General features: G+C 45.4%; 1 protein-coding gene across 1 annotated transcript in view; it reads left to right on the forward strand.

Moving 5' to 3' along the window:
* The window catches only part of LOC144500638 (uncharacterized), a 49702-nt gene extending 22688 nt beyond the window's left edge, over positions 1–27014 (forward strand). The window contains exons 2-3 of the mRNA XM_078223899.1: positions 14413–14577; positions 26402–27014. Of these exons, the coding sequence (XP_078080025.1) occupies positions 14413–14577; positions 26402–26667 (431 nt within the window). The 3' untranslated portion in view covers positions 26668–27014. The remainder of the gene's footprint in view (positions 1–14412; positions 14578–26401) is intronic.
* Positions 27015–27256: the final 242 nt, after the last annotated feature.

Raw genomic sequence — 27256 nt, forward strand, 5'->3', positions numbered from 1 at the left:
AGCAAGCAGTGGATATCCCTGTTCATCCATGGTTTCCGGTTGGGGAACACACGGATTTGCTTCTCCGGCACACAGTCTTCCACACACTTACTAATGTAGTCAGTTACTGTGGTGGCGTACTCGTTCAGGCTGGTCGCAGAGTTTTTAAATACTGACCAGTCCACTGATTCTCCTACTACTAAGTCCCATAGGAGATTATCCGATTTCTCAGACCAACTTTGCACGTCTTTCTTTGATGGATTCTCCCATTTCAGTTTTTGCTTGTAAGCCGGGAGCAGGAGCACAGCCTTGTGGTCTGATTTACCAAAGTGTGGGTGGGTGATAAATAGGTAGGCATGTTTGATATCTGTGTAGCAGTGGTCTAGGATGTTTGGGTCTCTGGTGGAACTGGAGACGTGTTGGTGGCAACTTGGTAGCACACTCTTGAGCTTGGCTGATTGAAGTCCCTGGACACGATGAACGAGGCCTCAGGATGTTTCATCTCAAGACTATTTGTGGTGATGTATATTTCGTCCAGCGCGATCTTCACGTCCATGTGGGGTGGGATGTAAACTGCTGTCAGGATAATAGAGGTAACTTCTCAGACTTTTGTATCTTTTTCCCAATGGAAGAAGGTGGAAGAGAGAACGTCTGGGGTGCGTGGGGTCCTTAATTATGCTGGCTGCTTTTCCGAGACAACGGGAAGTGTAGACAGAGTCAATAATGGGAGGCTGGTTTGCGTGATGGGCTGTGAGTTGCTATGGAGCATCTTGCATATGGTGTACAATACTGCCCCATCATACCTCGTGTCTTTAGTTAAGCAGAAGTCAAAATTTGCTTCATTTTGGGGGTTGATTTCTTTCTCTTCCTGTCAACGTCACCGGGAAATTACCGACCGGTGAGTCTAACCTCAGTGGTTGGTAAGTTGATGGAGAGGATCCTGAGAGACAGGATTTATGATCATCTAGAGAAGTTTAGTATGATCAAAAGTAGTCAGCACGGCTTTGTCAAGGGCAGGTCGTGCCTTACGAGCCTGGTTGAGTTCTTTGAAAATGTGACCAAACACATTGACGAAGGAAGAGCGGTGGATGTGGTCTATATGGACTTCAGCAAGGCGTTCGATAAGGTCCCCCATGCAAGACTTCTTGAGAAAGTGAGAGGTCATGGGATCCAAGGGGCTGTTGCCTTGTGGATCCAGAACTGGCTTGCCTGCAGAAGGCAGAGAGTGGCTGTGGAGGGGTCTTTCTCTGCATGGAGGTCAGTGACCAGTGGAGTGCCCCAGGGATCTGTTCTGGGACCCTTGCTGTTTGTCATTTTCATAAATGACCTGGATGAGGAAGTGGAGGGATGGGTTGGTAAGTTTGCTGACGACACCAAGGTAGGTGGTGTTGTGGATAGTTTGGAGGGATGTCAGAAGTTGCAGCGAGACATAGATAGAATGCAAGACTGGGCGGAGAAGTGGCAGATGGACTTCAACCCGGATAAGTGTGTGGTGATCCATTTTGGCAGATCCAATGGGATGAAGCAGCAGTATAATATGAAGGGTACCATTCTTAGCAGTGTAGAGGATCAGAAGGACCTTGGGGTCCGGGTCCATAGGACTCTTAAATCGGCCTCGCAGGTGGAGGATGCGGTCAAGAAGGCGTACGGCGTACTAGCCTTCATTAATCGAGGGATTGAGTTTAGGAGTCGGGAGATAATGCTGCAGCTTTATAGGACCCTGGTTAGACCCCACTTGGAGTACTGCGCGCAGTTCTGGTCACCTCATTACAGGAAAGATGTTGAAGCCATTGAAAGGGTGCAGAGGAGATTTACAAGGATGTTGCCTGGATTGGGGGGCATGCCTTATGAGGATAGGTTGAGGGAGCTTGGTCTCTTCTCCCTGGAGAGACGAAGGATGAGAGGTGACCTGATAGAGGTTTACAAGATGTTGAGAGGTCTGGATAGGGTAGACTCTCAGAGGCTATTTCCAAGGGCTGAAATGGTTGCTACGAGAGGACACAGGTTTAAGGTGCTGGGGGGGTAGGTACAGAGGAGATGTCAGGGGTAAGTTTTTCACTCAGAGGGTGGTGGGTGAGTGGAATCGGCTGACGTCGGTGGTGGTGGAGGCAAACTCGTTGGGGTCTTTTAAGAGACTTCTGGATGAGTACATGGGATTTAATGGGATTGAGGGCTATAGATAGGCCTAGAGGTAGGGATATGATCAGCGCAACTTGTGGGCCGAAGGGCCTGTTTGTGCTGTGGCTTTCTATGTTCTATGTTCTATGTTCTGCATTGTTTGCTTGACTCCAATAGTCAGTTGTAATTTACATACATGGGGCAAAAAGCACTAAAAGTTCTACCTTGGGTGCCTGACTCTGACACCCGCTACTGCTTGTAGCTACGCTTATCAGGAGGTCAGCTGTCATGAAATGTCACATTTCCACTGCCACTCGTGTGACGTGCATCATCTAACTATCCCTCGGTCACCCGCTGACAACAGTCACTGATGTACATTTCTCAAGAAAACCCCTGATTCAAATTGAACAGCCACAGTGGGGTTTTGATCGGGGCACTTAATCAGGACAGATACACATAGCTGAGACCAGACATGCACAAGAGTACAACCTTTGTTATATAAGTGTTCAACCTTCTTCAACACATTTCCCTCAGATACAATTTGTCATGTGGAGTTAAGTTAGCGCCTTTAAATTGTTATTGAGGAGTAAACTTCCTGTTACCTTGAAATGCAGTGGTCATGAATAAATCTCCTAATTAAGGGGAAGTGAGGGCCTGGTGGTATTATCACTAGACTATCAATCCAGAAACTCAGCTGATGTTCTGGGGACCCGGGTTCAAATCCCACCACGGCAGATGGTGGAATTTGAATTCAATTTTAAAAAACTATCTAGAATTAAGAATCTACCGATGACCATGAAACCATTGTCGGAAAAACCCTTCTGGCTGACTAATGTCCTTTAAGGAAGGAAATCTGCCATCCTTACCTGGCCTGGCCTACATGTGACTCCAGAGCCACAGCAATGTGGTTGACTCTCCACCGCCTTCTGAAATGGCTTTGCAAGCCACTCTGTTCAAGGGCAACTAGAGATGGGCAACAAATGCAGGCCAGCCAGTGATGCCCATGTCCCACTAATGAATGAAAAAAAATCAGGAGCTAAATATATATTTTTTCCCATCCTTTTGTCTCTGGTTTCCAGTCAACAAGACCAGGTTGTTGGGTCTAGCTGCCTTTATTGTTGGGGAAAAGTTGAGCGTGCTTTTGGAAGATGAAGAGGTTCTGCTGAGGGAGACAATAAGTTAAAAAAAGTTAACGTTTATTTATTAGTCACAAGTAAGGTTACATTAACAATGCAATGAAGTTACTGTGAAATTCCCCTAGATGCCACACACCGGCGTCTGTTCAGATCAATGCACCTAACCAGCGGGTCTTCCAGACTGTGGGAGGAAACCGGAGCACGAGGAGGAAACCCACCCAGACACAGGGAGAACATGCGAACTCCACACAGACAGTGACCCAAGCCGGAAATTGAACCCGGGTCCCTGGCGCTGTGAGGCAGCAGTGCTAACCACTGCACCACCCCGCCGCCCCAGTGACATCTTAAAGTTACAACTTGAGTGATTTAGCACGTCCACAATCAAGAACAACCGATCTTCGTACGAGACTCTCTCAGTAACAAAGATACTTAAAAAGGAAGTCATGAGCACGAGGCTGGGAGTGGGTGAGACGTTTAGGATGGGAACTGAAGGCAGGGGTTAAAGAGGTTGTTTTGAGGGGGTTTTGATGTTTGCTAGAGATGTGGTGAGGCAAAGTATGAGTTCAAACTGTTCTGGAGATCTGCTCACCCTCGGTCACCTGGCCCAAGAACCACATGTCACCCTCCAGTGATCTAGAAAGCTTTTTGGCAGAGGTGATATCACTTCTTGTTCCCGTTGCTGTCATCATACTGTACTGTACTGATACAGGAAAACAGATCAAATGACAAGCGTATCTATCACTTACAAAATACATGGTAATTTCCTGAAGCTTTCAGCTAACAGCTGATACCTGTGCCAAGAAAATAGCTAAATTGGTAGCAAAAGCCCTGTGAACAGCAATTTAGTAGTTAGCATTGAGAACATTTTTCACAGCAAACAGCAATTTCTGGAAGGTTACTGGAAAACCTTAGAACTGACTATGTGATGTTAGTCAGTACTGACGTAATATTTTCTGTTCTGATGCACTCCAGATTTCCCCTCCAGTGCCCGATAATTATCTACATTGTGTGACTATTCAGATTGTATCATCTGGAGCTGGCTTGTCTCAGAACATTTGATGAAGCACTTCAACTAACCATTTATTTTTTGCCATGATTGCAAATCTCCTCTTTTGTTTTCAGTAGCAAGTTTTATTGTCGAATAGGTGAAGCAATAGGAAGGTGGTTCCAACTCCTGGAGTGCACATTTTGCTCCATGTGGGAACTCTGGATCATGGGTAACCAGATACCATAGAACATAGAACATTACAGCGCAGTACTGGCCCTTCGGGCCTCGATGTTGCGCCGACCAGTGGAACCAATCTAAAGCCCCTCTAATCAGCCCAGCTCTGCAGCTTATCTATGTCCCTCTGTAACCTGCCACTTCCCTCCGCACTGTCTACAACTCCACCGACTTTAGTGTCATCCGCAAATTTACTAATCCATCCTTCCACATCCTCATCCAGGTCATTAATAAAAATGACAAACAGCAGTGGCCCCAAAACAGATCCTTGCGGTACACCACTAGTAACTGAACTCCAGGATGAATATTTCCCATCAACCACCACCCTCTGTTTTCATACAGCTAGCCAATTCCTGATCCAAACCACTAAATCACCCTCAATCCCATATGTCCGTATTTTCTGCAAAAGCTTACCATGGGAAACCTTATCAAACGCTTTGCTGAAATCCATATACACCACATCAACCGCTTTACCCTCATCCATCTCTTTGGTCACCTTCTCAAAGAACTCAATAAGGTTTGTGAACCTACCCTTTACAAAACCGTGCTGACTATCCCTAATCAAATTATTCCTTTCCAGGTGATTATAAATCCTATCTCTTATAATCCTTTCCAATACTTTGCCCACAACAGAAGTAAGGCTCACCGGTCTATAATTACCAGGGTTGTCCCTACTCCAGATCCTTGAAGGTGACGTCACAGGTGGAGAAGGTGGTGAAGAAGGCATATGGCATGCTTGCCTTTATAGGACGGGGCATAGAGTATAAAAGTTGGGGTCTGATGTTGCAGATGTATAGAACGTTGGTTCGGCCGCATTTGGAATACTGCGTCCAATTCTGGTCGCCACACTACCAGAAGGACGTGGAGGCTTTGGAGAGAGTACAGAGGAGGTTTACCAGGATGTTGCCTGGTATGGAGGGGCTTAGTTATGAGGAGAGATTGGGTAAACTGGGGTTGTTCTCCCTGGAAAGACGGAGGATGAGGGGAGACTTAATAGAGGTGTATAAAATTATGAAAGGCATAGATAGGGTGAACGGTGGGAAGCTTTTCCCCAGGTCGGTGGTGACGTTCATGAGGGGTCATAGGTTCAAGGTGAAGGGGGGGAGGTTTAACACAGATATCAGAAGGACATATTTTACACAGAGGGTCGTGGGGGCCTGGAATGCGCTGCCAGGCAAGATGGTGGAGGCGGACACACTGGGAACGTTTAAGACTTATCTGGACAGCCATATGAACAGAGTGGGAATGGAGGGATACAAAAGAATGGTCTAGTTTAGACCAGGGAGCGGCATGGGCTTGGAGGGCCGAAGGGCCTGTTCCTGTACTGTATTGTTCTTTGTTCCCCTTCTTGAACAAGGGGACAACATTTGCTATCCTCCAGTCTTCTGGCACTGTTCCTGTAGACAATGACGACACAAAGATCAAAGCCAAAGGCTCTGCAATCTCCTCTCTAGCCTCCCAGAGAATCCTAGGATAAATCCCATCCGGCCCAGGGGACTTATCTATTTTTACCCTTTCCAGAATTGCTAACACCTCCTCCTTATGAACATCAATCCCATCCAGTCCAACAGCCTGCATCTCAGTACTCCCCTCGACAACACTGTCCCTCTCCAGTGTGAATACCGATGAAAAATATTCATTTAGTGCCTCTCCTATCTCTTCAGACTCCACGCACAACTTCCCACTGCTGTCCTTGACTGGCCCTAATCTTACCCTAGTCATTCTTTTACTCCTGACATACCTATAGAAAGCTTTAGGGTTTTCCTTGATCCTACCCACCAAAGACTTCTCATGTCCCCTCCGGGCTCTTCTTAACTCTTTCTTTAGGTCCTTCCTGGCTAACTTGTAACTCTCAAGTGCCCTAACTGAGCCTTCACGTCTCATCTTAACATAAGTCTCCTTCTTCCTCTTCACAAGAGATTCAACCTCCTTAGTAAACCACGGTTCCCTCACACGTCTGCTTCCTCCCTGCCTGACAGGTACATATTTATCAAGGACGCGTAGTAGCTGTTCCTTGAACAAGTTCCACATTACAATTGTGCCCATCCCCTGCAGTTTCCTTCCCCAACCTATGCCAGCTAAATCTCGCCTAATCGCATCATAATTTCCTTTCCCCCAGCTATAACTCTTGCCCTTTGGTACATACCTATCCTTTTCCATCGCTAAAGTAAACGTAATCGAATTGTGGTCACTGTCACCAAAGTGCTCACCTACCTCCAAATCTAACACCTGGCCTGTTTAGCAACCAGACAATCATAGAATCCCTAAAGCGCAGAAGGAGGCTATCTGACCCATTCAGTCTACACTGACTCCCTGACAGAGTATCTTCCCAGGCCCACCACCCCCCTTTATGCATGTAACCCCACATATTTACCATGGCTAATCTATCTAACCTACACAACTTGGGAAACTAAGGGGCAATTTAGCATGGCCAATCCACCTAACCTGCACTTATGCCGAAAGTGTCACCAGCTGGAGCAACTCAAGCTTCCACATGTGACCCCAGACCCACTGAAAGGTAGTTGACTGTTAACTGCTCTCTGAAATGGCCTAGTTGTACCAGACCACTATAGAGAAGTGGAATGGACTGCAGCAATTCAGGAAGGTGGCTCACCATCACCTCATCAAAGACAGTGAGGATAGGGCTACAATGATGCCCACATCCCATGAAAGAATATGAAGAGCTTGATTATTCCAATACCATTATCCCTCCGATCCTTTACCTTCTGTAAACTTTAGGTCACCTTGTACTCTAATCCACACCATGTCCACTCATTGATCACCACTGCCCTCGCTTACCTTCATTCTCTTTTCAAGTTTAAAATTCTCACCTTTGTGTTTAAGTTCATTCATGGTCTATGTATATTGGTGACTTGGATAATGAGATGGAATGTATGGTTGCTAAATTTGCTGATGAATCAAAGATGGTTAGGAAAGTATGTGGTGAAGAGGACATAATTGTGAAGAGTTCCTACGACTCTTTTGAATATCCCTGTATTGTTTCAGTGCAGTTATTGCCGATACACTGATTACAGAATACTTAAGAATGTGAGACAGCTGAATAAAGTACAATTTCTTACAATTTTCTTTCCATTTTTTTCCAATATTCCTTTATATACTCTATTCACTTTTCAATGAAGCATTTCTGCCTTTTATGTTTGAGTAAATTCCACCCTTCTTCCTGCCTCCCCCAGACACTTGACTTGAACATCCTTGAAGAGGTGTGACAGTGAGTAACAGGAAACCATTCTTACTATAGCTCGTAGACCGGTCTGTCTATACCATATACATAAAAGACTGTGTGGGCTATTTATACGGTGATATTTATAGTAGCCAAAAATAAAGAATTTGTAGCCAGAATCTTGTGACTTTAGTCTCTGAATCTAGTCATGATTTTCGTATAAAAAGAATAAGATCTATTTTATTAGTTTTGGCCACATTTTTTTATTTATTAATTATTTATTAATCCCTATTCCTAAGTAGTGCTAACATGTGTTGTTTGTTCCATTGTAATAGTTTGATACTTCCTTCTAGGCATTGTTCCAGTCATTGTACGGAAAGTCTTGGTAATTTTCCACAAAGTGTTTAGTGTCCTGTCCAGCCACCATGAAAAGAGCAGAAATTTGTCTGAGCGCATTTTTGAGCCAGAATGGACATTGCACAAAACAAAATTGCTGCAGTGCACCCTCCTTTACGATAGCACGGCCATAATGTTACTGACTAGTAACTCCCGATGTCTGGTCTAATGTTCTGGGGACAGGAGTTCAAATCCAACCATGGACTTTCAAAGCGATCTTTCACGGTGCTCAGCAAAGTTATATACCAGTGATAAGGAAGGACTGTAGAAAAAGAGATAATCAGCTATGGATATCTAAGGAAATAAAGGAGGGCAACAAATTGAAAGAAAATGCATACAAAGTGGCAAAGATTAGTGGGAACCAAGAGGATTGGGAAATCTTTAAAGGTCAACAGAAAGCCACAAAAAAAGCGATAAAGAAAAGTAAGATGGATTATGAGAGTAAACTAGCTCAGAATATAAAAACAGACAGCAAAAGTTTCTACAAATATATAAAACTAAAAAAAGAGTGCCTAAAGTAAACATTGGTCCTTTAGAGGATGAGAAGGGGGATGTAATAACTGGAAGTGAGAAAATGGCTGAGGCATTGAACAGGTATTTTGTGCCGGTCTTCACAGTGGAAGACACAAATAACATGCCAAAAATTGATGACAGGAAGGCTATGGCAGGTGGGGACCTAGAAACTGTCATTATCACGAAAGAGATAGTGTTGGGCAAGTTAATGGGGGCTAAAGGTAGACAAGTCTCCTGGCCCTGATGGAATGCATCCCAGGGTACTAAAAGAGATGGCGGGGGAAATGGCAAATGCACTAGTGGTAATTTACCAAAATTCGCTGGACTCTGGGGTGGCTCCCACAGATTGGAAAACAGCAAATGTGATGCCACTGTTTAAAAAAGGAGGTAGACAAAAGGCGGGTAACTATAGGCCGGTTAGCTTAACTTCCGTAGTAGGGAAAATGCTTGAATCTATCATCAAGGAAGAAATAGCGAGACATCTGGATATAAATTGTCCCATTGGTAAGATGCTGCATGGGTTCATGAAGGGAAGGTCATGTTTGATTAATTTGGTGGAATTCTTTGAGAACGTTACATATGCAGTGGACAATGGGGAACCTGTGGATGTGGTGTATCTGGATTTCCAGAAGGCATTTGACAAGGTGCCGCACCAAAGACTGCTACATAAGATAAAGGTGCACGGTATTACGAGTAATGTGTTAGCATGGATAGAGGATTGGTTAACTAACAGAAAGCAAAGAGTGGGGATAAATGGGTGTTTTTCTGGTTGGTGATCAGTGACTAGTGGTGTGCCTCAGGGATCAGTGTTGGGACCGCAATTATTTACGATTTACATAGATGATTTGGAATTGGGGACCAAGTGTAGGGTGTCAAAATTTGCAGATGACACTAAGATGAGTGGCAGAGCGAAGTGTGCAGAGGATGCTGAAAGTCTGCAAAGTGATATAGATAGTCTAAGTGAGTGGGCGAGGGTCTGGCAGATGGAGTACAATGTTGGTAAATGTGAGGTCATCCATTTTGGTAGGAATAACAGCAAAATGGACTATTATTTAAATGGTAAAAAATTGCAGCATGCTGCTGTGCAGAGGGACCTGGGTGTCCTTGTGCAAGAATTACAAGGAGTTGGTTTACAGGTGCAGCAGGTAATTAAGAAGGCAAATGGAATTTTGTCCTTTATTGCCAGAGGGATGGAGTTTAAAAACAGCGAGGTTATGTTGCAGCTGTATAAGATGCTGGTAAGGCCACACCTGGAGTACTGTGTACAGTTTTGGTATACTGACACTGGAGGGGATGCAGAGGAGATTCACTAGGTTGATTCCGGAGTTGAGAGGGTTGGCTTATGAGGAGAGACGGAGTAGACTGGGGTTATACTCATTGGAATTCAGAAGAATGATGGGAGATCTTATAGAAACATATAAGATTATGAATGAAATAGATAAGATTGAAGCAGGGAAGTTGTTTCCACTGGCAGGTGAAACTAGAACTAGGGGGCATGGCCTCAAAATAAGGGGGAGCAGGTTTAGGACTGAGTTGAGGAGGAACTTCTTCACACAAAGGGTTGTAAATCTGTGGAATTCCCTGCCCAGTGAAGCAGTTGAGGCTACCTCATTGAATGTTTTTAAGGCACGATTAGATAAATTTTTGGGCAGTAAAGAAATTAAGGGTCATGGTGAACAGGCGGGTAAGTGGAGCTGAATCCACGAAAAGATCAGCCATGACCTTATTGAATGGCGGAGCAGGCTCAAGGAGTCAGATGGCCTCCTCCTGCTCCTAGTTCTTATGTTTTTATGTTCTTATGGCAGCTGGGGGAATTTGAATTCAATTAGCTAATAAATCTGGAATAAAATGCTAGTCTCATTAATAATAATCATGAAACTACTGGATTATTGCAAAAAAAACCCATTGGGTTTATTAATGTATTCCTGTAGAATCTCCATGCAGTGACCTTGGGGTGACACGCTGGCACAGTGGTTAGCACTGCTGCCTCACAGAGCCAGGGACCTAGGTTCAATTCCGGCCTTGAGTGACTGTCTGTGTGGAGTTTCTACATTCTCCCCGTGTCTGTGTGGGTTTCTTCCGGGTGCTCCAGTTTCCTCCCACAGTCCAAAGATGTGCAGGTCAGATGGATTGGCCGTGCTAAATTGCCCCTTAGCGTCCAAAGATGTGTAGGTGAAGGGGATTAGTGTGGTAAATACGTGGGGTTACGGGGATTGGGAAGGGTTTGGGCCTGACTAAGATGCTGTGTCGGTGATTCGGTGCAGATGCAATGGGCCGAATGCCCTCTTTCTGCACTGCAGGGATTCTATAAATCCAGGACCATGTCCAGTAGCTCTGCCAGTTTTGTGGTTGACTTATTAAGTTAATGGTGACCTGCAGGCTGTTCATGTTAAGAGAGAGTGAGGGTCGTTAGGTTCCCTGTTGTCGGGGATGATCAATGACTACCGTTGTTATGGGATGAACGTTATTTTCCATGAATGGTATCCAGGTGTTGTTCCATGTGGACATTGGCTCTTTCACTACTCGAAGAAGTGTAAATGGAACTGAACACTCTGCAATCATCAATGAACATCCCCATTACTGCACTTGTGAAGTTCATTGATGTAGCCGCTGACGATAGTTGGGTCTAGGATGCGGCCCTGGGGAACTCGGGATGTCCTGGGGCTGTTTCCCATGTGTCACCTTTGCATGCTTGATTCTATTGAAATTATGAGATTTCAATTGGTGAGTCCAAAATTTCAATTTAGAGTCCAAAACTTGACTTGGTGAAAGTGGAGTTTTATTTTACTGTGTTACAAACCTTCATTTGCAATCACTTCCTATGAGTTAGATTGGGGAGGATGTGGGGAGGGACTTTCCAGAGACTTCCTGAGACCTAGGTATGTTCAGGTTCTAATAGTGGAAGATAACATGACTATCAAAGAGGTGCCAGTGCAATGCTGTGAAGGAGTGAAAGTAAAATGGGTTAGCTGGGGTGGGTGTGACATGACATCATTCAATGTTATAGTCACCCCATCTTAAATGTACCAGGTTTAATCCTGTGCCAAATGAGCTGTGTGTAAAATTGGTTCCAAATCTGTCACTGCAACACCAGTGAGTGGGTATGTGGTTTGTATGGGGGATGATACAGTATGGCGTTTTCACAGTCATTCTTTCCTTTCCGTATTAACGATGTGTTGTACACCGGGAAGGGCAAGTATTGGATGTGAATTGAAGGTTTGGCTGGTGTAATTTGTAATCTGATAGTGGGCTAACCTACAACTCTTTCAATGAGTCATTACTGAGTTATGGTACAACTGCAATGTGAAGCAAATCTGGACATTTTATAACATATTTTAGATACATAATGAAGATTAATTAGACTGGGCCTTTGCTCCGTCAGTGCTTTCTAGAAGAGACTGATTTCCATTGGGGATGAGGCTCCATGGGCAACATCAGTTTTCCAGCTCCTCACTCACTGTCACCCATAAATGCACTTTGACTGGTTCTTTTATCAAAGGGGTGTTACAGCCATGTGCAGTCCTAATCTCACAACATTTGGAGCCTGTGTAAGTTTCAGTAACAATCCCAGATAACACACCATTAAACAAGTTCCTCTGAACACCATTCCTTGGTCTGCTTGGCTATCCGCCACACACATAATAACTCACTGAGACCTTTTATTTCCACGTTTTTATTTGAACCTTGTCATTTTTCTGATAGTCCAGCTTTCACAACTGTACATTGCCACTGGCTACACAAAAGCTTTCAGGAGACAAACTTTTGTTGTCATCGAGATCCTGTAGAAACTCCACACTCTGGGCATCACGGTGATTAGCACTGCCGCCTCACAGCGTCAGGGACGCGGGTTCGATTCCCGGCTTGGGCCACTGTCTGTGCGGAGTCTGCACGTTCTCCCCGTGTCTCTGTGGGTTTCCTCCGGGTGCTCCGGTTTCCTCCCACGGTTCGAAAGACGTGATGGTTAGGGGCATTGGCCATGCTAAATCCTCCCTCGGTGTACCCAAACAGGCGCCAGAGTGTGGCGACTAGGGGATTTTCACAGTAACTTCATTGCAGTGTTAATGTAAGCCTAATTGAGACACTAGTAAATAAATAAAAATAACAACTTCCCTATGTTGTCATTGCACACTTTATTTGGCTCTTTATTTAACCCTGTAAGAAGTCTCACAACACCAGGTTAAAGTCCAACAGGCTTATTTGGTATCACGAGCTTTCGGAGCACTGCTCCTTCATCAGATGAATGCAACTGTAACATAAAAACCGGACCATCTCAGCTTTGTCATAGCTCAACGTGAAATTTGATCGGCACCGAGAGAGTTAGTAAGGTTGCAACTTTATTGTGTTTTGTAACGCGGAAGCGTAGGAAATTCTCAGCGTATCAAAAATTGTATTCTGTTCATTAATGTAAAAGATAAGGCAATTTGTGGATTTGAATCTGTACCTCGCCCGCAGAGCATGCTTTCGAGACTATTTTCACTAGGAGAGAATTCACAAGGCGGTAGCCAGTTCAGTGAAGTAATAGTTCTGTTACAATCTCCAGGGCATGCAGTAAATAACCAGTAGTAAAGGGTGCACTCCAGATCACAGGGAACGCAAGATCCACCATAGAAGTCACTGATGATGTTGAAGGTCATAGTGAACTCAAGTGTTTAAACATTGCTATAGACGCCTTGGAGAAATACTTAAAAGCTGTTCGATTCAAGTACATTAATTTCATTTGATTTATTATTGTCACATGTATTGGGATACAGTGAAAAGTATTGTTTCTTGTGTGCTACACAGACAAAGCATACCGTTCATAGAGTACATACGGGAGAAGGAAAGGAGAGGGTGCAGAATATAGTGTTGCAGTCATAGTCGGCCGGCATGGTGGCGCAGTGGTTAGCACTGCTGTCTCACTGTGCCAGGTTCCCAGGTTCAATTCCGTCCTCGGGTCACTGTCTGTGTGGAGCTTGCACATTCTCCCCATGTCTGTGTGGATTTCCTCCGGGTGCTCCGGTTTCCTCCCAAAGTCCCAAGGTGTATGGGTTAGGTTGATTGGCCATCCTAAATTGACGCTCGTTTCAGGGGGATTAGCAGGGTAAACGTGTGGGGTTACGGGAATAGGGCCTGGGTGAGATTGCGGTCGGTATAGATTTGACAGGCCGAATGGCCTCTTTCTGCACTGTAGGGATTCTATGATTCTAAAGTTAATTTATTAGCAGCAGTGCTAACCACTGTGCTACCATGACTAGGGTGTAAGAGGTTGAACTTGGAACCCCATTAGAAAGTTTAAAAGCATGAAACGAGAGTAAAAGATAGAATTGAAGGGTATGCTAGGGACAGCTCGCAAGAACTCACCTCACTCTGTCACCATCTTGAAAAAGTAAAGAAGTTAATGAAGAAGTAATTGACAATGATTGATGAATTGCTGTGACTTTTCATAGAATCCCTATAGTGCAGAAGGAGGCCATTTAGCCCATCGAGTCTCCACCGACAACAATCCCATGCAAGCCCCACTCCTGCAACCCCACATATTTACCCTGCTAACCACCACCCCCCCCCCCCCCCCCCCCCCCCGACACTCGGGTCAATTTAGCATGGCCAATCCACCTAACCCTTTCAGGCAGTGAGTTCCAGATGCCTACCACCCCCTGAGTGAAAGCATTTCTCCCCAACTTCCCTCTAACCTTTCTGTCAATGATGTGGAGATACCGGCGTTGGACTGGGGTCCTACTCACTTGATGAAGGAGCGTCGCTCCGAGAGCTCGTGCTTCCAAATAAACCCGTTGGACTTTAACCTGATGTTGTGGGACTACCTTTGATAAAAGATTTTTATTTGCTTAATGCGTTACACTAACCTATCTTTCTGAAACTGTCTCCTGCAGATCCAGATACTGTCCTCAACTATGAAGGGATTTCTCTTCTCATTGTGATGGCCACTTGCAGCTATATTGGAATATTAACCGGGTTTGGAGCGTTCATTCTTAGCTTTTTGGGATCAAGGCATCCACTCTTGTTTAACTTACCAATAATGTTGCACTTTATAACAGGTAAAGCTTTTCCTCCACTGCTTTATTTTTTTCAGTTGCTTTAATTTTCTTTACAGTTCAGATTGGTGCCAGATGGGCTCCAAAGGAGATCTACAAGGATCCTGTCGGAATGAGGAATTTTAGCAGTGAGGAAAGTTTGGATTGACTGTGTTTGTTTGCTTTGGAACAGAGGAGGCTGAGGAAAGATTTATTCAAAGTGGATAAAATTATGAGGGGCAAGGGATGGATAGGAAGGACCTATTTCCATTCGCCAAAAAGGTTAATAACCAGAGGGTCGAGATTTAAAGTCATTGACAGAAAGGCAGAGTAAGAAGTCTCACAAAACCAGGGTAAAGTCCAACGGGTTTATTTGGAATCATGAGCTCTCGGAGTGCTGCTCCTTCACCAGGCGAGGGGGACCCCAGTCCAACGCCGGTATCTCCACATCATTGACAGAAAGGTTAGAGGGAAGTTGGGGAAAAACGTTTTCACTCAGGGAGTGGGAGGGGTCTGGAACTCACTGCCTGAAAGGGCAGTTAAGGCACCTTAACCCATTTTAAAAATGCTTGGATTTGCACTTGGAGTGTCTAACCAACAGGGGCAAAGAGCTGGAACATGGCATAAGTCTATTGTTTGTTGACCTCAACATGATGGACTGAATGGCCTCCTTCTGTGCCATAAATGTTCCACATTTCTAATTCCTTCCCTTATCTGGTCTCTGGCGATGTCAGCTGTTACTCAAGTTGTGGTAATCTCGCCTCCATGTCAGAAGGTTTTTGGGTACAAGCCCCAGTACAGAGACTAGAGCAGTAGTGAGGGAGTCCTGCACTATCAGAGATGCTGTCTTTCAGAGGAGATGCCTGGATTGAGTGGCATGCCTTATGAGGATAGGCTGAGGGAGCTTGGTCTTTACTCCTTGGAGAGACGAAGGATGAGAGGAGACCTCATAGAGGTGTATAACATGTTGAGAGACATAGATCGAGTGGACTCTCAGAGGCTTTTTCCCAGGGTGGAAATGTCTGCTACGAGAGGACACAGGTTTAAGGTGCTGGGGGGTAGGTACAGGGGAGATGTTAGGGGTAAGTTTTTCACACAGAGGGTGGTGGGCGAGTGGAATCGGCTGCCGTCAGGGGTGGTGGAGGCGAACTCAATAGGGTCTTTTAAGAGACTCCTGGATGAGTACATGGAGCTTAATAGGATGGAGGGTTATAGGTAGGTCTAGAAGGTAGGGATGTGTTCGGCACAACTTGTGGGCCGAAGGGCCTGTTTGTGCTGTAGTTTTTCTATGTTTCTATATTAAACTAAGACCCCCATCTGCCCTCTGATCAATTGGACATAAAAAATTCAATGGCACTGTTTTGAAGAAGTCCAGAGTAATTCTAGTTTAAAAGTTGAAAGTTTATTTTATTAGTGTCACAAGTAGGCTTACATTACCACTGCAATGAAGTTACTGTGAAAATCCCCTAGTCGCCACACTCCGGCGCCTGTTCGGGTACACTGAGGGAGAATTTAGCATGGCCAATGCACCCAACCTGCACGTTTTTCGGACTGTGGGAGGGGAGACTCCACACAGACAGTGACCCAAGCCAAGAATTGAACCCAGTTGAGGCAGCAGTGCTAGCCACTGTGCCACCGTGCCACCTTGCTGCCCCTGGAGCTCTGATTAGTGTTCTTGCCATTATTCACCCCACAACCCAAAAAACCAAGATATATAGTCATGGGGATGAGCCTCTGGCCTTGTTAGTCCCAAGCGCAACCCCTCTGGGCTGGTGAATTTGACAAGAGGCTTGCAACGGGATTTGCACCAAGAATTAAACAATTTCCAATGTTCCCAGCCCGTTCCACCTGGCGTGTTCAGGATCTTGCTCAGAAAGGGTGAAAACTGAAAACCTGATGCAAACTCATTTGCATTCATTTTAACATCATTAGCAAGATTAAAGTCAAATGCAGTGGCCTCTCGGTAAGCTCCCACCACCCCAGCGTCAGGTCATCCTGGTACCAATCATGACAGGTCTCTAAAAATGGGGACCAGGTGCCATGGAGTCTGAGGGGGAGCATGGAGGTGAGTATCACTCTCTACTTACCTTCAGGGTGCCCAAGGGCTGGTATGCAGTGGGGGCTGGGGTTGGGGGGTGGTGGGGCTCAGGCTGGACAGGAGGGATTGAGGTCAGGGTTCTCTCCTGGGTTGGAGGGTCGCGTGGCTAGTCTTCTCTGTGTTGTTTTTAACAGCTTTGAAGTATCAGCATGTCAATTTCAAAGAGCTGTCAGGTTGCAAAAGCTTTGAAGTGCTTTGTTGCCATTCCATTTCACACCCCATTAACTTTCACAACCGCCTTGAGTGGCAGCTCCTGGCTCTTTCACTGGAGGGATTATGATTGTATATTTAGGGTGGCATGGTGGCACAGTGGTTAGCACGGCTGCCCTACAGCACTAGAAACCCGGGTTCAATTCCAGCCTTGGGTAACTGCCTGTGCGGAGTTGGCACATTCTCCCCATGTGGATTTCCTCCCACAGTCCAAAGATGTGCAGGACTATGTCCTGATGCCAGTGAGGGTGGCATGGTTGGGGGTGGGGGGGAAACCATGCTGTTTGGCATTTCCATGATTCTAGAAGAATATCAATGCAGACAACATGAGATAGGCAGTGATCGTCCCAAAATGGAAACCATAGTGGATGATCTACTGGTCTATGGATGTAGAGAACACAATGGAAGAAACCATAGCTGATCATGATCCTAATATGACTGCAAGAGAGAGCTCGCCAGATGAACCTGAAGCTCAACAAGAGAACATTGTAATTGAAAATGCCTCAAGCCAAGTAAATAGACCCCATGCTGAAAGCAGGACCTCTTCACCTGGATCCTGAAAAGGTGAGAGCTCCAGCAGCAATGTAGCAACCAACAGATGTGAAGAATGCAATGACTTGCAGGATTCGTGAACTGTTTTGCAAAGATTTTGCCCAATTCATCATCGAAGTGTGGATGAAAGCTCGCTGCCAAGGATGGACAATGGTATTGGGGCACAGAATCAAACAATTGGTAACAATGATGCCAATGCTCAAGTATGTCGATGTCAATGGTGAAGTGATCTTGCAGTGTGATGCCAGTGAGACAGGTCTTGGAGCAACCCTAATGCAGCAAGGACAACCAGTTACATTTGTATTCAGGGCACCAACGCAAACTGAATGACGATTTTCATCAATACCATGGGGGCGGCACGGTGGCACAGTGGTTAGCACTGCTGCCTCACAGCGCCAGGGACCCGGGTTCAATTCTGGCCTCAGGTCACTGTCTGTGTGGAGTTTGCACATTCTCCCCATGTCTGCGTGGGTTTCCTCTGGATGCTCCAGTTTTCTCCCACAGTCCAAAGATGTGCGGGTTAGGTTGATTGGTCATGCTAAATTGACCCTAGTGTCAGGGGACTAGCAGGGTAAATATGTGAGGTTGCGGGAATAGAGCCTGGGTGGGATTGTGGTCCGTGTAGACTCGATGGGCTGAATGGCCGCCTTCTGCACTGTAGGGATTCTACCTGCTTGGGTGAGAGAAAGTGACTGACTGTGGAGTCTGACCACAGGTCACTTCAAAGCATTTTTCAAACCTGCTCCAAAGCATCTGCAGAGAACGTTGCTTCATTGACACAGATATCATCTGAACATGACATACAAGCGAGGGAAACTGATGAAACTGACGTGCTACCGAGAGCAATGCTCCCTGTAAAGAAAGTTGAGGCTACAACAGAATGTGAAACCTTCCAGATTCAACGGGAAGCATCAGCTCTACATGTTCTGGATGCCATCAACCCAGTAGAGACACTGAATGTGATAGACAAATGCCTTGTTCAAATCAAGCAAATTACCCAATAAGATACACTCTCCGCAAGAAGTTGTGATGAAAGGATGGCCTACGAGCATCAAGGATACACCTGACGTATTTGGCATATCGAGATGAACTGACAGCCCAAGATGACATCTTGCACAAAGCGAATAGAACCATTCTCCCTTAGGAACTGAGGGGGGATGCAAAGGCGCATCCACGCATGCCATCAAGGAATTGAATCTGAGGAAGGCAAGAGAAATGCTCTACTGGGCAAACATGAGCAAGTAAATTAAAGACCGCATCAGCCAGTGCAGTGCTTGTAATGAGTACCAGGCTAAGCAAGCCAGAGAGCCATTGAGGACGCAGGGTATCCCAGGTAGATGATCACTAGAGCAGGAACCGATTATCTTGTCACTGTAGACTAGTATTCTGACTACTGGGAGGTAGCCCAACTGACTTCAATGATGACAGTAGACAATAGAGATAATAGAATGCTTGAAAGCATACTTCCGTTGTTCCGGCATTCCAGACATTGTGATGAGTGACAATGGCCCTCAGTTCACGAGTGAAGAATTTAGCTGCTTCACGAAGGATTGGGAAATTTAACACTATGCATCACCCCTGCACTACCCCCAGATGAGTGGAAAGACTGAGGTGGCAGTGAAAATTGCAAAGGAATGATCAAGAAACGGAGCCAATCCAGCACAGATGTATACAAGGCAACGTTTGTGTGGAGGAACATCGTGACTGACGGCATGGAAAGTAGTCCAGTGAAAGGACTCCCAGCTTCATCCTTGATCTCTCTGGAATGCCCTATATCCTCAATGGCTCGCTACTTGTTATGTTGCACCCAAACTATTCTTCCAATAGCAAAATAGCTACTGAAGCCAGAAGTAGCAACAGATGTGAGTGAGAAATTTGAGGTGAAACAGCAGAAAGCCAAAGTTAATTTTGTCAAGGCTGCCAAACTGTGAGCAGAGTTGAGCATTGGAGAGCCAGTCAGGATTGAACCTTCAATTCACTCAACAGGAGTCAGCCCATGTGATAACCTGGGACATCCATAGAGCAGTTGTCACCTCGATCATACACGGTGGAAGTGAATGGCCGAATATATCGGTGCAACCACACGAACAACTGGAGAGGCTGTTCCTTCGCTGCACGCGGCTGACCAGGAAGATGGGATCTCAACAGCTGCACGGAATACAGAACAACCATCACCCCCAGAGGTCCACCGGTCCCCAACAACAGTTACCACGGCAACAACAAGTGTCACAGGAACAACACTCCCCGGGAAGAAACATCATCCAGGCAAACAGCCAATGACAATGTGCACACCTACCATTAAGAGGCCTACACTATATAATGAAACTACATGCAATGTATGTGCAGAGGCTACCGAGAATAATGAACTGTTTGTTAGTGTATGAGAATAGTTGTGATGCATTGAGACAAGTTGGTGCATGCAACGTTGCCTGTTGTTTGTTATGGAAAGGGGGTGTTTAGGTTTTGAAGTGCAATCATTATTACATTTTCTCTCTGGCTTGCCATCGACATGTGACCTCTCCCACGAGGGATGTTGGGGCAGCCTCAAGACACAACACCGAAAAGACTCTAATCTTTAAGCTCATAACAATAACGAAACATTGAAGACACACCTTCCACAGAGTTAAAGTTGTTCGGCATCTGATAATTTGTAAACAAGACTGCAATTGGCTTGAATGTTTATCAAGCTTATTTATTTATTAGTCACAAGTGGGCTTACATTAACACTGCAATGAAGTCACTGTGAAAATCCCCTAGCCGCCACACTCTGGCACCTGTTCGGGTACACTGAGGGAGAATTTAGCATGGACAATGCACCTAACCAGCACGTCTTTCGGACTGTGGGAGGAAACCGGAGCACCCAGAGGAAACCCACGCAGACACGAGGAGAACGTGCAAACTCCACTCAGACAGTGCCGGGAATCAAACCTGGATCCCGAGCGCTGTGAGGCAGCAGTGCTAACTGCTGTGCCACAGTGCCACCCACGGAACGATCACTGCAATGATCACTTTTGCACACGGACTTTAATGCCCCCTCATGTACCTCTCTTCTCTTGCATGCGAGAACCCAAAGCATCACAGTTTACAATTAATCTTTGTTCCCTTTATTCAAAAAGGGAGGAAGACAGAAAGCAGGAAACTACGGACCAAGTTGCTTAAGATCTGTCATAAGGAACATATTATATTGGTGGGCATTATTAAAAACAGCAGGGCACTTGGAAAAATTCAAGATGATCAGGCAAAGCCAACATGATTTCGTGAAAGGGAAATTATGTTTAACGAATTTATTGGAGTTCTTTGAAGAAGTAACATGCTGTGGATGATGGAGAACCAGTGGATATACTGTACTTAGATTTCCTAAAGGCATTTAATAAGGTGCTACACCAAATGTTATTACTTAAAACTAAAGCTCACGGTGTAGTTTAGAAGATTGGCTAGCCAACAGGAAACAGAGGGTAGGCATAAAATGGTCTTTTTCTGGTTGGTAAGATATGGATTGGTGTGCCACAGGGATCACTGCCACCCCTTGTCTCTCTTTTCCCCACCTGTGCTTCCCCACCTCCTGATCTCCAACCCCCTCTCACAACTCCCCGACCCACCCCAATACTCCCCCCAACTGTCCACATGCCTCTGACCCGGCCCTTCCTCCCAAAACCACCCAAATCCTATCCCCTTACCTTAGACCAGTGGTTCCCAAAGGGTGCGGCGCGCTTGGAATATTGTGTAGAGTTCTGGTCACCCCATTATGGAAAGGATATTATTAAACTAGAAAAACTGGGCGGCATAGTGGTTAGCACTGTGCCTCACAGCGCCAGGGACCCGGGTTCAATTCTGGCCTCGGGTCACTGTCTGTGTGGAATTTGCACATTCTCCCCATGTCTGCGTGGGTTTCCTCCGGGTGCTCTAGTTTCCTCCCACACTCCAACGATGTGCGGGTTAGGTTCATTGGCCATGCTAAATTGACCCTAGTGTCAGGTGGATTAGCAGCGTAAATATGTGGGGTTACGGGAATAGGGCCTGGTTGGGATTGTGATCGGTGTGGACTTGATGGGCCGAATGGCCTCCTTCTGCACTGTAGGGATTCAATCATTCTATGAGAAAGAGTGCAGAAAAGATTTACTAGGATGCTACCGAGATTTGATGGTTTGAGTTATAAGGAGAGGCTGGATAGACTGGGACTTTTTACTCTGGAGCGTAGGAGGCTTAGGGGTGATCTTATAGAGGTCTATAAAATAATGAGGGGCATAGATCAGCTAGATAGTCAATATCTTTTCCCAAAGCTCGAGGGCATAGGTTTAAGATGAGAGGGGAGAGATACGAAAGTGTCCAGATGGGCAATTTATTCACACAGAGGATGGTGAGTGTCTGGAACAAGCTGCCAGAGGTAGTAGTAGAGGCGGGTACAGTTTTGTCTTTTAAAAAGCACTTAGACAGTTACATGGGTAAGATGGGTATAGAGGGATCTGAGCCAAACGCAGGCAATTGGGAATAGCTCAGTGGTTTAAAAAAAACGGTGGCATGGACAAGTTGGGCTGAAGGGCCTGTTTCCATGCTATAAACCTCTATGACTCCATGGCCTCTATGAATGTGCCAGTGCTGGACTGCGCTGGGGCTTTTGAGGACTCTTCTGATGCAGGCCCCAAGCAGCTTCGTCCATCGGAAGTTTCAGTGCAGTTTTCAAGAGCAGACAAATGTGCACTAAATTCTTCTAATGCCAGTGAGCCTTCTCTTTCTGAATCTTGTCACAGGTTATGAGCCATTGTTTCATTTGCTGCTCATTATAATATAATTATAATGACTTGTTGCGAAGGACAAAGATTTAAAAAGGGTGAAGCAATCCAGCCATTGGAGCTGTTAGCTCTTCAGTCATTTTATAAATTGCTTCAAATAGAGACTTTTGGTAAATTGGACAAGCTGTGCGCCATCACTTGGAAGAGAATGAATATTACAGTGTTTCATTGTTCTCAGCCCTCAGGCTGATATTTCCCTGGTACAGGGTTAGACAGGGCAGATTCAGAAAGAATGTTTCCAATGGTGGGGGAGTCCAGAACTAGGGGTCATAGTTTGAAGATAAGGGGTAAACCTTTTAGAACTGAGGTGAGGAGGAATTTCTTCACCCAGAGGGTGGTGAATGTGTGGAATTCACTCCCACAGAATGTAGTTGAGGGCAAAACGTTGTGTGATTTCAAGAAGAAATTAGATATAGCTCTTGGGGCTAAAGGGATCAAGGGATATGCGGGGGGGAAGGGGGGGATCAGGATATTCAATTCGATGATCAGCCGTGATCAAAATGAATGGTGGTGCAGGCTCGACTGGCCTACTTCTGCTTCTAGTTTTTAAGTTTCTATGGGTGGGATTTTGCGGCCTTGCTCGTCCCAAAACTGTAAAATCCTACCCAAGATCAACGGACCTTCCCATTGTCCACCCCTCGCCTGCTCCGATTTTTGTGGCGGGCGGGGGCGGCAAAATTCCGTCCTATGATTCTATGTTACTGAGCCAAACGCGGACCTCCGATCTGGAATAGTTTATTTGTGAAAGTTACTGAGAGTAAAAGATTATTGAGTGTTGAATTCATGCAAAAGGCAGCAAAGGGTAACCATAAAACATTGGAAGAAATAATGGTTCTGAAGGAATAGAAAAGTAGAGGACGGCAGAAAGCAGTGAGAGGGGGAGGGGGGGGGCGTGGTCTTAACAAATGCTCAAGCACTGGGAACTGTCGGACATGTGTTAATGGGCAACTTTTTCCTTTGGGATGTGTTGGGGAGAAATTTGAAGGACCAAGATACCCCAGACCCGATCCAGTCATTTTATTTCGTTCAAGTCCAACAACACAAGTAGACTTCAGTAAATTGTGCCCCCTGTGCAAACTCAAAGAACAGAAGGGTTTAATTTTCTTTGGTACTCTACCAGTTAATGTGTTCACGTAAAGTTCCTGTGCTATTTGAACGCAGTTGCTTATTTTAAATAGATGAATGACCTAATTAAAATGACACATCTATGAATTTTATGCAAATGAATGTAGCAGTGCATTAGCAGATGACATGAAATCCCCAGGTGTCTGCAGGCTACCTAAGCCAGCTGGGACATGACTCTTAATGTTGTCAAGGAAATGAGAAAGGAAATAGCTGATGCTCCGATAAATGTTCAGGAGTTCCATAAATACAGGAATTGTACCCAGGCACTGGGTATTGATCGATAAAGGGAGTGAAATATGAACCTAAAAAATATAGAGCGGCCAACTTAATTTCGTTATAGAACCCCTGCAGTGCAGAAGGAGGCTATTCGGCCCATCGAGTCTGCCCCGACTCTCCGACAGAGCATCTTACCCAGGTCACCCCCACACTCTATCCCTGCACAGTTATCATGGCTAATCCCTACACATCTTGGGACTGAGGGAAGTAACTGGAGCACCTGGAGGAAACCCACGCAGACACGGGGAGAATGTGTAAACTCCACACGCACAGTGATCCGATCTGGGAATCAAACCTGGGTCCCTGGTGTTGTGAGGTAGCAGTGCTGACCACTGTACCACCGTGCCATCCATCAGTGAGCAAAATGTTTGAACACATTTGGGGTAATGTTCATGGGGAAACTAACAACTGATTATTAATTAAGGGATACTATCACACACCTCACAACAATGAATCCCATCTGTCTCTTCCTATTCCATCATCTTATCAATATTCCCTTGCTCAGATTTATTTATTCTTCTGACCAAATGAGAGAGAGAGAACTGTCTCCCTTCTAGTCAACCTCCTCAGTTGGCCATAACAAAGATTAAAGTTCATGTTTCACAGGGGCATGCCATTCCCAAATCCAAATTATGGGGTCTTGGTTCACTGGTAGGCTACTAGTAAAGTTGGCTTCCGAACTGGGGAACACACTTGACCCAGAAGAGAGAGAGGGGGAGAGAGCGCAGCTTTCTGCCTTTTCTCTTGCTAAAATCTGTCCTGCAATCTCTCTCTGCAATGGGTGCACCCTGCCCTGTTTTATTTCACCCATTGTGTATTTCCAAGGGGTTTTGGGTGGGTCTGTATTTGATAGCCAGTGTTTTAATATCTAGCAATTTGCACTTTAATGTCTCATCCTTAGCGATGAGTTTTGATGGGTCTCTGAATTATAGGAAATGTTTCTCTTCGCACTATCCCGAGGGTGGATTTGTTGGAAGGTGCCCTTACATTTTTTAATGATTTGTTCTTTCAAATTGCAAAATTTCCAGTTAGTTCAAAGTTCAAATGATATTTTGAAAACTAAAGGGGTATAGCCTTGTGACGGCATAAGGTCATTTCCCATGTCCATATTGATATACACATGTAGAAGCAGTCTTAAAATGGAATCCTGTGAGAATGCTACTGTCTTCCAGCCACTCTGAGGAACTGTCCTTAACCCCTATTTCCTTTTTCCTCCTAACCAGTTCCAATTTCCTCCACTAATTCTATATCCCTTAATCTTCAACAGCCTCAATCACTTGTTGAAAGTCTGTGCACATGGTGTACAACACATTTCTGTTATCTACCATATCTGTTACCTCCCTTGAAAGCTGATTATAGGCATTGAAAGAGTACAGATCTCATAATGGGGCGGCACAGTGGTTAGCATTGCTGTCTTACAGCGCCAGGGACCCAGGTTCAATTCCAGCCTTGGGTGACTGTGCAGAGTCTGCATGTTCTCCCTGTGTCTGTGTGGGTTTCCTCCAGTGCGCTGGTTTCCTCCCACAGTCCAAAAATGTGCAGGTTAGGTTGATTGGTCATGCTAAATTGCCCCTGAGTGCCTGTCCCAAGGTGTGCAGGTTAGGTGGATTGGCCTTGCTAGTGTCCAAAGATGTGTAAGATATGTGGATTAGTGGGGTAAATACATGGAGTGACTGGGATAGGGCCTGGATGGCGTGCTCTGTCGGGGAGCCGGTGCAGATTCAATGGGCCGAATGGCCACCTTCTGCACTGTAGTGATTCTACGGTAAGTAGTAATGGGGAGGATTTAGAAGCAATGGACATGACCTTTGTCTACTATCTGACGCAGATTTTACACAATCTTAAGATTACTAACCTTTAGGTACTTCTGAAAAACGGTGCGTGCAATATTATGAAACAATTTGAAAGGGTAAGGATTTATTGGTGAATCAATTTTAAGGGTAGGGGTGGGGGAATATTCATTGTGTTCATTGGGCTTGAAATATTAGGTGACTTTCTGTGGATGTGATGGGGCTCTATAGCAATGTAACTTCTAGAATTTCTCCTATGTTTTCTATGAAATAACAACACCTGAGTTCAATATCTGATCATTGCTCATGGCCAACATTATTCTCTGTGCATTAAGTGATTGCCCTTGGGAGATTGCCTTAGTTTTTACAAAGATACTAAACTCCCTTTTCTTTGACTGTGCATGTAGCTCCAGCTCCCAATTACTTGTCTTTGCTTTCCCCAGCCCTCCCCAATACCCCGAATCATCCATTTTCTCGGCGTTATAATCCACACCCAGGTGGGTGTCTGTACAAGATTCTACAGAAATGTGAATTGTTAGCACAATGAATAACACAATTATGTTCATCAGTTAATCCCTGTGGTGCAGAAGGAGGCCGTTCAGCCCATCGAGCCTGCACCAACAACAATCCCACCCAGACCCAAACCCATTCCCATGGGTTTACCCTCCTGACACTAAGAGGAAATTTAACATGGCCAATCCACCTAACCTGCACATCTTTGATGTGTAGGAGGGAACCGGAGCACCCGGAGGAAACCCACGCAGACACGGGGAGAAAGTGCAAACTCCACACAGACAGTGACCCGAGGCCAGAATTGAATCCTAGTCCCTGATGCTGTGAGGCAGCAGTGCTAACCACTGTGCCACTCAATGTTAGTGTTAAGGCAACCCTTTAACCTGTGCAGTACTAGAGAGAACTTTCCTCCATTGTAACCTATTGAAGAGTATAGCTGTTTGACTAGATGATGATGAAGTTGGCTGAGATTGCTGTGCTCTCTTGTTTTGCAGCCATTTTGGATATTGGGTCATTGGCACTGTGCCTCTACCTGTTGTTTCAGGTGAAGACAAAGCTGAGGAAAAAAGAATTTGAGAAGATGGTGATGCAGACAACGCTGGGCGAAAGTTTCTTCATTGCCATCTTTGGCGCGATGTTCGCAGTAACTGCCGCAGCCCTAAGTCTACACAAATCCCTGTTGAGGGATGCGAGACTCGGGGGCAGAACTGAAGAGGAGTCCAGGCTGGTAGCACACCACCAATTCCAAGACAATGACTAGTTTTGCTCAACCAATTGCACTGCACCACCATGTACTTCTTTGGCTCTGTGCAGTTGACCCTGGGCTCTGGTTGCAAAGCCACTGTGGAGGGGTGCAGCACCCAGGGCCCCTGCTGCAGAAGGGACTGCTCAGTATAGAACGCAAAGAGCCAGAGACTTTAACTGCTGTGAGGATGTTAACCGTTCAGGATAATTCAAGAAGTTTTAATGTTCCGTCGTTACATTTTTCTTTTGTACGTTTTTATTCTTTGTACGGCTGGAGTAGCTGTAGATTTTCTGAAATGGCTGCTCAATCACTGATTCAAATCAATAAAAGGCACCAAGCCGTACAAACCAACGTTGATCCCCTGTTACGTGCTGAATTTATCAATCTTAGCTGTGGTTGCTGTTGGAGCATCACAATTAACCTTACTGTCCTCGGCTCGGTCAAGTGGAAAATCAGGTGCCCTCTTGGTCCCTGATTACCGTCCAGAGAGTTTTGCGGTCAAGTCACTGAGCTATCTTCATCATTAATGTTCGCTTTTCCTTTTTGGGAAAACTTCTAACGATCTTTTTAACCCAATTCTGTGATTTATTTTGTGGCTGTATCA

The sequence above is a fragment of the Mustelus asterias genome, chromosome 1 (assembly GCF_964213995.1).
Source record: "Mustelus asterias chromosome 1, sMusAst1.hap1.1, whole genome shotgun sequence".
In the NCBI taxonomy this organism is placed as follows: Eukaryota; Metazoa; Chordata; class Chondrichthyes; order Carcharhiniformes; family Triakidae; genus Mustelus; species Mustelus asterias.